We start from the raw sequence: 12040 nt of genomic DNA on the forward strand, positions 1-12040 counted from the left end.
GTCCACCTTTATTTTTCATTTCGCCTAAGTCCCAAACCAGACTGACGTCATCATTTTTTATTTATAATTTCAGCTCAATGACACATTTTTAATTTTAATTTTGCCATAAGTCCTATGTAAATATAAATTTACATAATTTCTTTTTCATATGAAAATATAAATTTACATATGATATGTAAATTTAAATTTGCATATGTAATTTTTTTTTCATATGCAAATTTAAATTTACATATGACTTATATATGGTGAAATTAAAATTGAAGTGGACTTAGGGTGAAAATATTTAGGAAAATTGGGCTATCAGCCCAATTACATGTTCTGGAAAAGTGTCGGCTACTACATTCTTCTTCTCCAAAAGTTTGTAAAGCAACACCTTCAATACCTGGGTTGTAGGGATGGATTAAGAGACCATAACATGGATTTAGATAGGTTGGGGACACATATTGGGGCAGTTGGGGCAGAATTTCAGTTATGGTGGTGTTCTGAAGTTGTTGAGTCGAGGGGTTTAATAGACGTTAGTTGAGAAGGTTGGGTCGAAATTGGTTGATATGGATGGTGGTACGTGGGTGGTTGTGGGACTTGTGGGATTAAGTTGATGAGTGACAGTATGAAATTAGGGTGGTAAATTAGATGATTGTTGATAGGAAGGATGTTGGTGGGTGGTGGAAATCTATAGTGGGTATTGAGGGGTTGGAGGAATTTGGTGAGAAATTGATTTGACGAAAGCAGATGGTGTATATGCAATATCGGTTTTGGGTGACATGCAATTTGTCAATGGGAATCATTGTTGGATATTGTCGTAGGCTGAACTTGGTGGAGTTGAGTAGAGGAGATCGGTACACTATGGGTGGTGCTTTGAAGTCGAACTTGCTTATCAACTGGGACGAATGGTGGTACGCCTTCTGCCGGATTATTCCCTCTTTCTCTTTCTTTGTTGAATTCCACCGTGATCACTTCACATATGAAGCATTGATTTTATAATTGAAGATCCACAAAAACTTGCCCCAAAGCATGATTGACATATGACATGGTAACAAAATCTCCAATATTTGCGTCCTGGGATCGCGATTCAGCATAATCATGATTGGTCATCGAACTTTGGCTCGATACCAATTGACAAAGTGGCCGGGAAGCAATTAAAAATAAAATATACTAGAAAATTTAATAAATTGTTTGATATTGAATAATTGAATGAATGTTTACAAGCTATGATTTGTTTATATAGAGTACTACGTTATTAATTTGAAAATAAAAAGAATGCTAAAAAGAAATCCTAACTAAACTAGGAGAAATAATTGGCAGTTACTAAAAAGAAAAATATAAATACATACAAATCCTAATTAGAACTCTAATTTCTAGCATGAAGTTGAGATATATTGTTGCAACCCAAACGCTCACAGACTCTTATAAGCAGGCACTTATACAGAGGCATGTTTCAAGTTTGGGCAAAAAATGTTGTCCATCACTATTATGCATGTCTTAGGCTCTTAGCATTGTGAGCACTAGACAGTTTGGCCTCATTGTTTAGTTAATTAGGAAAACTTTTAGAATATACTATATAAAAAGTTCTCAATCACCCCTTACATACTCTACTACAGGCGCGTGTTATGCAGTGCATTAATTTTGGTTTGTGTTTTGTGTTTGTAGATTATAATAAAGACTTAAAGAGAAGACACACAAGATGTATAGTGGTTCGGAGTCATTATGGCTTTCTACGTCCACTGGTAAAGAAAAGTGTTTATTGCTTAATTGATATATGGGTTTATATAGAGGCACATTCATTATGCGCACATTATATACCACATTGTAAATTAATTTAAGCAAAATTATAGATTTAAAAGTTGAATTAATGGTTGATTTTTTGTAGATATGATCTCCTCACCATGGAAAACATGCTCACAAAAATTTAACTCATTCAAAGAAGTCTAACATTAGAACATGCTCACAAAACTTTTAGACCGTTAGATGAAAAGTTCAAAAATGAACACAAATTAGCACTATTTTTTACTTAGTTAAACATATCCAGATATTATGATTTTTTGTAAGAATGATCTTCATGGTGGGGAGATCATCTCGACAAAAAACTAAGCCTTAATTCATTTGTATGTCGAAAATGTGGTTATAATGTGCGCATAAGAATGTGCCTCTATCCCTCCCATATATATCGCCTTGGCTAGAGTGATAGCCTTATAATGACATCCTTATTGTACATCCTATCAAAAAGTGCATTTCAACAATGAATTAGTGGCTGATTTTTTGTAGATATATTCTACCCACCATGGATTATATTTCTACAAAAAATTAGCTCAAATTAACTCAATTTTAAAATAATTTTAAGTTTGTCAAAAAAATATTGTTTTAATTTTTTGTAGAATATTCCATGGTGATCTATATCTACAAAAAAAATCAGCCACTAATTTAATTTTAAGTTTGACAAGGTTAGAATGTCAAATATATATATATATATATATATATATATATATACTAATTTTTTTTTAGTTCGTTAACCCATTTTAATTTTCTAACAAATTATTTTTAATGATAATCCATGAAAACATGTAGATTTTTTTTTAAAATTGAGAATATATTTTAATTTTCTAACAAAAAAATTAAGTTTAAAAACCCGTTTTTCAATCGGGAGAGACAGCCACTAATATTGTTGAAATGAAAAAACCCGTTTTCAATTGGGAGAGACATTTTTTAGTTCTAAAAGGAAAGGGAGATTCCCGTTTGAAGTTGGATAAAAAAAAAGGTTTATAAATATATTAATTGATGAGGTGGAATTTTGTGGGAGTGAAAAATATTGCTTTAATATTAAGATATAGATATAAAAGGTGGAGTTTTACTTATAGGAACCACTATGTAAAACGCAAACCCCGAACAAACTCGATTAGAGGGGCACGCCATCACGCTCTTTCTTCTCCCACAATGTTTATGTGTGATACATGGAATGCACCTAAACCTTGCAAATGTACGGCGCCGTTCACTCTATTTAAAGAGTAAAGTTAAAAAGAAGATAAGATGAGAAAACGCTTTTACGTACTCTAGCTTCTGTGAGTAAAGGTTACATGTCGTCATTTTCACACCAGTCCTAAAGTTGGTTAACTTCATTTTCACATATCTTCAATTATGTTGAAATATATGGTGGCTTAAAAATTGTATTGTCCTGCATAATTAAAGAAGCTCACAATGTGATTGTTTAATTTATGGAATTATCATTATGAGATCTCAAATTCATAACTTTTTTACAAATAAAATAAATTAGTATCCCTCCCTGTATAGACAAGTGTTCTATTAATATCAAAAAGCTAACAAAAAGTTCGAACTGTGCAAAGTACAGGCAACCAGGAAATTAAATAAAAGCAAGGAATAATCTGCTTCGTATGGATTAATAAGATTACTGACAATTTTTTGACGGCATTGCTGACCAAATAATAAAACGGACTCCGCACTGATATGATCAGTATATTGATTGCTAACAAGATATGCGTCTACATGCATTTCAATTCAATGCAATTCAACATTATCTCAGGAGGGAATAGGAATATTAGGTCCAATTACGGAGTCGGAGACTCGGAGTACAAGTGCCGCCAAACTTACATAATTATATATATATATATCTTAATATTAAAGCTCTCACAAGGGGTATTTTTTGAATTCTATTAAAATTTCACGTCATTTCCTATTAAAATATAAATTTTTCTCATATTTAAAAACGGAAATTTTTTTTTACAACGAGAATTCATCTCCTATTATAACGGGAATTATTTTCTATTAAAACAAATTTTAGCACTTCTAATTAAAGCGGGAATCCTTCTTCTACTAAAACAGAATCTCTTTTCCAATTGAAAAAACGGGTTTTTAAAACTTAATTAAAACTTAATTAAAAATAATTTGTTAGAAAATTAAAACGGGTTAGCGACTAAAACGGTAGTCCTAATTTTCTAAAAAAAATCTAAATGTTTCAAAAGAGTCGATACGTATACACGGGCCTACAAGCTAGTTCATTTATATAACTAGCACATATTCTTCCCACTTCTATTGCTAGAATATTTAAGTTTTCCCATGATGCCACTTCTATTAAATTGAGCATTTTCGGATAGGGTATAGTAACTTATCAATGCTTAAATATTAAAATTTGTCTATAAGAGTGCTTAAATATTAAAGAGAATGTTGCTTACTAAACCATTAACAATTCGATAAATCAAATCTTTACCATTGTTATTGTTGTCCATGAAGCAATAGTGCCTACCATAGTATAAAATATCATAATATGGGTATTTATCGATATTCAATTTCTTGATATGTATCGTAGATATATCTAATAGACTAATATCTCTTCTTTAGAGATATTTTACATTGTTTTATATATAAATATCGTAGATATATCTAAAATATCGATAAATATTATAGATAGTGTATATTTCTTAATATATCACAATATATCATTTATATATATTTAAAATATAATGGTAAATATTAAATAAAAGCGTTTTTTAGACATATTCCCTCCCCATTTATAATTGGAAATTAGACATAACCTCCACTCTAAGTTTCTTTAGACATGCTTCATCCATTTTAATGCTTGATGCCGGTCAACTAGATTTGACTCTCATTAACCGTTAGTACAAATTTTCTATTTTCTTCCAATAAAAAATATAAATAATAATCTAAAACTCTCATGATGAAATATCGAATATGCTCTCAATGATTTCTATTTCGTATGCAATTTGCTATTTAAAACCAAGTATTTCTATTCTACTATTTAACAAGCATGAACCGATAAACGCACTTAATGGGTGTTTAAAGTTTTAATTCATATATTTGATGGCTATTGAAGGCATATTCGGCATTTCATCATAGGAGTTTTAATTTAGATTATTATTATTATTATTTTATTAGAAAAAAATAGAAACCTGGACTAACGATCAATGAGAATCAAACCTAATTAACCGGCATCAAACGTTAAAATTGGATGGGGGAGTGGGGATTATGTCTAACAAACTATAAATAAAATTGTTATCTAAAAACTAAAATAAAATTGTTATCTAAACAAAATATCGTCAAATATCATCATATATCTCAAAATATTGCCAATATCATCGAAATATTATTGATATTTGTAGTCTTATATATCTCTAAACATATCGCAATATTTATATATTTCTTGTTGAAATCTCAATAGATATCGCGATATTTTGTACTATGGTGTCTACTGCTTGCAACCTTTCTCCAAAAAAATTTAAACAATTTCCGTGGATTTTATTTCACTGGAATAATTTACGTTAATTCAAAAGTTACAAGAACCTCTCACAACTAATTAGATATAGTGCAACAGCATTTTAGCTCTACTTTTGACTTTTAGTAACGCCATGTTAATCTACTAAACATTTTCTTTTACCCATCCATCATCCCATTTTAGCTCCACTTTTAGGTTCAACGCCATGTTAGTCTACTAAACATTTTCTTTTACCCATGTTACTAAGTCCCAGTGCATGTATACAATATAGCTTTACCACCATTCAAGCGGAAAATGTTTTCCGCGACTTTCGCGGTCCATGAACATTCAACAGTCTCCTCACATGATGAGGCCAATCTGCAACACTATATATATTGCTCGATCAAAATGTCTCATTCTTCATCCAACGGAAAACACTGAACAAAGTACATTTTTAGAGCGAAAACTAAGAAGAAACATAAATGGAATTTAGCAGGATTGAACTAGTTCTTCTGTGTGTTCTGGGCTTTGCGATGGTGCAGGTTTCCCTAGCACAAAATACGCCGCAGGACTTCCTTAATGCCCATAACACTGCTCGTGCTCAAGTTGATGTTGAAACTATGACATGGGACGACGGGGTTGCTGCCTACGCTCAGAATTATGCGAATCAGATGGCTTCGAGCTGCAATCTAGTCCACTCCGGTGGACCTTATGGTGAAAACCTTGCATGGGGTAGTGACAGTAGTCTAACTGGCACAGCAGCAGTGAACATGTGGGTTGCGGAGAAACAAAATTATGACTACAACAGCAATACTTGTAGTTCAGGAGCTGTGTGTGGACACTATACACAAGTGGTATGGCGCAACTCTGTTCGTCTTGGGTGTGCGAAGGTGATATGCAGCACCGGCGGGACATTTATCATCTGCAGTTATGATCCCCCAGGAAATTTTGTAGGCGAAAAACCTTACTAGGGACGAGTAGACGATTCATTGATCTGGAATTAAAGCAGTAGTTCTTACCGAGAGAGTACAGCATATATACTATAGTAATAAAAGTTTGGCAAAGGATCTGTAAATTTGTCACAGCTATTTGGAAATTGGTGAGGACTATTGTACTATATATGTGTGTGTCTTTCTAATGCATGTGAAAGATGGATGCACGTAGTCGAATGTTTTGTCACTTTTGTGTACTCAGTTGCTATATCCTATATATATGCTGTTTCAATTCAGAGCTCAATAAAGTTTACGATAGTACAAGGCTACAAGCTATAAGTAAGTTTCTAGTTCTATTTTGGATGAATAATTGAGACTATTCTTCCTTTGGTCTTGGTCTAAAATCCTTGACTTGCTACCTGCTAAAGAAGAAAGACAGTTAAATCAAACAAACTCCCCTTCATAACGATCGACATTACCATTTTCCCCTTCTGAGAAAGAGAATTTCTTCTGTGAAAATAAAAACAGATTGCAGCAGACAAGGCAAAATAAGATTTACTATCTATTCGAATATAATTTTTGCAACAAGAACAAACATGAATATAAAAAGGCTGAAACACGGAGCGGTATGCATTTTTTAAGGTTGTTTCGCGTTTGTACTCTAATGGCACACCCTTAGTATGGGACTTTCACTTATAAACACTAATCACTAGTGTTTCCTCTCCAATGTGGGACTAAAGTTCTATTTAAACAACTATCCCACAAAGAGGTCAAGGGATCAAACCATACACCACAAAGTCATTCCAAACATTACCACGCACTTGTTTTATTTAAAAATAACACAACACTATCTCCAATGTATTATTTGTATGCAATCTATTAATATTCTCTGGTCTTTTCACATGTGCTCAGTGTTGGAGTTATCCCTCACCATGACAGCAGTGATACGAGTTAAGTGTCTCACTAGAAGGCAGCATGATACTGGTGTGCAGTGAGACAGCTTGGATGTCTCAGCAGTATGGGTTTTGTATACAAACCCAATTTCACCAATATTTCGGCACACTCGAAATTTCAACAATGTAAACATTTCGTGTTGGGCCAAAAAAAAAATATTTATTACAAATTTGTCATTGACTTAAAAAACATGTTTTATGTTGGGCGCCCCCAAATATATAAAGTTAACTTGTTGGCAACCTCTTATAGCCCTTCTCCTCCACTTTTGATTCCCACATTTAAAACTCACGAGTTCTAACTAAACTAGTCATAAACCCTAATCTCTAAAAACTATACCATAAGTCCTTAACAACTTAATCAAACATAATCAAAACAATAAAATAGAAGACCCTAACTTAATTTTTAGAACATGAAGATCCCATCTACGACGGATGCCAACGTGTTTGGATTCGATTTCTATTTTGACCCGAGCTACTCATCTATTACAAGCAAATTTAACCCTTAAGTTATTCTACTATATTTCGATTTGGATTCGATTTCTATATGCTAATTTGGTAAATGCGGTTAGAGAGTGGTTGAAGAGAGAAAAAAGACATGAAGGTTGAAACTAGTTAGTACCAGTTTCTCAGTTTTTAGTGAATTGGGTGGGGGATGTACGGGACCTTGTGTAGTGCCCAACATAAGTACATCATAATCCAAATTGGGCAGGGATTTGCCCATCACAATTTGGGGGGTCTCAATAGTAGGACCCTAAATAAAACATTGTTTAGGGTTGAAAAACATGAGAGAGAGAGAAACCAATTTTGAAAGAAAACCCTTGTAAAGAGAAAAAATTTGTAAGCAGAGAGATTAGTGAAGAGAGATCTAGTAAGTGTGGAGATACTTGAGATGAGTGATTGTAATCTTCTTTTTCATTCTTATAAAATGATTGGTTTTTGTGGACGTAGACATTATTGGCCAAACCACGGTAATCTTATGTCTCATTGTGATATGTTTTTATTTTCTTCATTGTTAATTATCACTTGTTAGTGATTGTTATTTCTCTAAGTTGAATAATTGAAAGATTTGCTTGTTGTTTGGGTGGCCGGTAGTAAAAATTGATTAGTATTGGAGTTTAGAGTGTCCAAATACAAACTATCTTGAGAATGATCGATTAGTATTGTTTTCCCATGTCTTACATATGAAATTGGATTGGCTATGTCACAGAGTTGTTTTGGAACTCGCTGCCTATTTTGATTTTAATTCAAAATTATTTTCATATGCAAATCTCAAATAAACATATTTTAGTTGACCAGCAAATTTCAATAATTTTTCCATTTTTGTTTCAAATTAAAAGAAGCACTCGGCCTGGGCAATCAGGAAAACAAATATAAATGTTCATGAGAACGGGCTATGGGGTGGAGGGTTTGGAATACTTCTTCAATCAAATACATAAAGCATTAGCACATGAAGTTTAATTAGGACTTCTTAAATGTTTAATGCAAAGTGCCCAACTACCCATAAGGTTTTTGACGGACACGCTGCAGGGTTTTGGACATTTTTGAACCTGAAATTGTTGTAACCTGAGTTTCTAGAACCAAAACTGTAGTAGTCATATTCATAGATGGATAGGTATTAGGCCAAGAGATAGGCCTAAGACCATACTATAACCCATGAGGTAAACCTAAAGAAAAGAGAGAGAGAGAGAAAAAAAAGAAAGAGGAGGCAGCTCATAAGAGAGGAGGAGAAGGGTGAGGAAAAAATAGTGAACTACGGCGGCGCAGCATGATCCCGAAATAGGTACGTAGGCAATCTAAGATGTTGGTACAGCCGATCAAGAATAGAGCTTTAATGCTAGTAAGGTTAATGGTCGCGTATTTGGGTGTGACAAATGGCGCCGTCTGTGGGGAATGATGTAAAGTAGAGAAATTTCGTTCATTGTATTGAAAGCTTGTGTATTAGTAGGAAAGAAGAAGAAGAGTTACTGTATCCGGAATTCGTATGGGAACCGAAATTGGGTTTGTGCAGTTTCGAGTTGTCTCTTTTCCCCTTTAATTCCAATTTAGAATCACAACTTCTTGTTGTTTCTAAAAGCAAGGTTTCTGTCTCAGTGCTTTCAAGTTAAGATTTTTAACTCATATTTGGAGTTGGGCTCTTCATTAACATCTTTGGGGCGTGCCTACTGAAGGTTTTGTATATAATAGTTCTGGCAGTGACGGTACGTGCTTCTTAGGGATCAATGGGAATGAGGGTTGGCTCTCTGAAAGATGACGAACAAAATTGTGTTAAGCTAAGGCAGACAACACCAAATCGATCAGTTGATCGTATTAGTGAATTGCCGCAGGACATTCTGTCTCGTATACTCTCATTGGTGACTATTAGAGATGCTGTCAAAACAAGGGTGTTATCTACGAACCGGAGATATCTTTTTGCGTTCACATCCCATTGAAGCTGAATTGGTTAGCCGGATGCGGCTGATATGCAGTAGCACCTTCCGATAAATTATGTGGAAAATAATGTCACCATGGCTTTTAAATTTGTTTCTTGTTTCGGCGTGGGCTTTTTCTTTTGTTCAGTTCAAATTTATTTTAAAGAATATAATTAGATTTGATTTTACTGGCAGAGTGTGCTACACGTTGTTATGCAGTTATTGTACGCTTATGTTGTTGCCATGAAAGAAAATAGAAAGAGAAAAGAAGAGGACGGAGAGGAAAAAGAAGGAGAGGAGGTAGCTCATAAGAGAGGAGGAGAAGGGTGAGGAGAAGATAGTGAACTATGGCTTGATCCTGAAATGGATGCGTGGGCAACATATGATGCTGGTACAGCCAATCAAGAATAGAACTTTAATGCTAGTAAGGTTAATGGCTGTGTATTTGGGTGCGACAAAAACCTTGATAGTAATAAGTTCATAATAAAGATCAGATGGTGTTCATTTGGTCTAATAATATTCGCCACATAAATATCTGCCCAATCAATTAATGTATGGAAGTAAATAAATATGTGTAGTCCATTTTCCGTCAACAAATTCACTTATTCATAGGATGGCTAAAAATCTGATCGATGCATGGGAGATACAGTTTGAATGAAAGCGTCCCTAATAAGGTCTTTGCCCAACAAAATTGCCCGGTGGATAATAGTTGCATGAAATGAACACCTTGTTCGCAACAGTGGTGCACTGAGCCATGCCACAACCGACTTGTACCGTGTTCTTCCAAATGATCTGAGTGTAGTGCAAGCAATCTTTACCATCTATGCAAGTGTTGGCGTTGTAGTCGTAGTAATCTATCTCTTCGTCCACCCAGCATCTCATAGCAGCAGCTGCATCTGTGACTCCTTCACCTTGACCCCAATATATGTTCTCACCATAAGGCCCGTGTGAATGAATCAGTTCACAATCACCTGATCTTTTTATAGCGTAGTTCTTAGCGTAATTTTCTAAGGTTCTATTCCATCTTAATGGACCTACACCAACCTTTGCTCGAACATCATTATGGAGCTTCACCCATTTTTCTGGTGTGTCTATAGCTTGTACTACATGAAGGTGGGCCAATAAGCCCACCATGCACGTAAAAGTAAGTACTGCTGATTTCATCTCAAATTTAATAGAAGCAGGTCAAATATATTGCTGCTATAAAAAAAGGAAAAGACCCCTAATCTATATTTATAGTGGTAGTATTGACGACTTGAAACTGAAAGACCCCTAATTTACGTAGGATCAAGGTCGTTTTCATAATATTAGGACAACACCGAATTCTGGTCAATAGGAGAGGCCAGATTTTAACCAGGACCAACTGACATTAATTTTACTCTTATCAAGTTTGTTTTTTCAACATAGAAAAGCTCTGTATGACCAGCTTTTTCATATCTGTCAACAAAATCCATTTCCAGTGTTCATGATATTTCACCCTAATCTTCCATTTCTCAAATATTATTTTGAGATTCCATACCTCAATACATATTCAGCAAATCGCTTCCAACGTAGACATTACACAATCAAAAACTCTTGCAGGGCCTAAATATTGCAACTAAGTGCAATATTCCAAGGAACACTCTGGCAGTCAAAGTTGAATAGAGTATCGCTAGTTACTTAGTTGTTAATGTTCATTTCCCTAGGTAGTACAAGTAAATGAGAAACAGGTAAAATACCAGCTGGTGTAAATCTTCAATCCAACGTCGTGATCAATTTTTCTTTTCAAACTACGATTGATTGAATTGGCGTCACATTGGCACCATAACGGCTTAAATAGTAAATCTGGAGAACGCAGACGTGGTCTAAGGAGTGGACTGTGGGCGCATCATATTTACATTATTATTTCCTCCGCAAATTCCTGAGCAGACATCCGGAAGGACACCATCAACTGTTGGAGTAAGAGATGAACTTACATTGGATGATTATTCCAGATGGAAAGAGGCAAAAATCAAATCTGCCTACTCATGAACATGAAGCTGCCTACTCATGACTTTCGGGGGTTTTTTTTAGAAATCTCCAAACCATACTCATTAATTAAGTCGGTTCCAATTTGGTTTCGATTTCTTTTCAGGTTATACATTATTATTACTAAAATTATGTTTTAAATTATGTAACCGATATAAAAAATTTGTTTTTAGTGCGACAATAACACTTATAATAATGGTCCTAAATTCAATAATCTTTGAAAATTTTATAAAAACTTTAAATGCATCTCATAAATTGTACGTACCAATGTATTAACCTGCATTTGCAAATCGAGCATGTGTGCATTATACTATACATACATACATACATCCTATATAAATATATATCACACACTAAATTTTAAAATGTAGAATAAGTATATATACTACAATAATTAGCATTACACGCATTCATTATCTTATATATACATGTATACACGTGTAAGATATCAAACACGTGCACTTATATAAATATTAATTATCATGTACACATTAATTAATTAGTATATATAATGAATTAATT

The 12040-nt window shown here is 34.0% G+C and overlaps 2 protein-coding genes across 2 annotated transcripts; one reads left to right on the forward strand and one right to left on the reverse strand.

The window, feature by feature from the left end:
* Positions 1 to 5636: 5636 nt before the first annotated feature.
* LOC147478905 (pathogenesis-related protein 1C-like) lies at positions 5637 to 6446 on the forward strand. Its single transcript, XM_086582564.1, has one exon. It carries the CDS (start codon positions 5701 to 5703, stop codon positions 6187 to 6189), a length of 489 nt encoding a protein of 162 aa, XP_086438690.1. The 5' UTR covers positions 5637 to 5700; the 3' UTR covers positions 6190 to 6446.
* Positions 6447 to 10177: 3731 nt separating this feature from the next.
* On the reverse strand, positions 10178 to 10645 carry LOC147478906 (pathogenesis-related protein PRB1-3-like). Its single transcript, XM_086586306.1, has one exon. It carries the CDS (start codon positions 10643 to 10645, stop codon positions 10178 to 10180), a length of 468 nt encoding a protein of 155 aa, XP_086442432.1.
* Between the last annotated feature and the right edge of the window lie 1395 nt (positions 10646 to 12040).

Source organism: Coptis chinensis, chromosome 9, assembly GCF_015680905.1.
Source record: "Coptis chinensis isolate HL-2020 chromosome 9, ASM1568090v1, whole genome shotgun sequence".
Taxonomy (NCBI): domain Eukaryota; kingdom Viridiplantae; phylum Streptophyta; class Magnoliopsida; order Ranunculales; family Ranunculaceae; genus Coptis; species Coptis chinensis.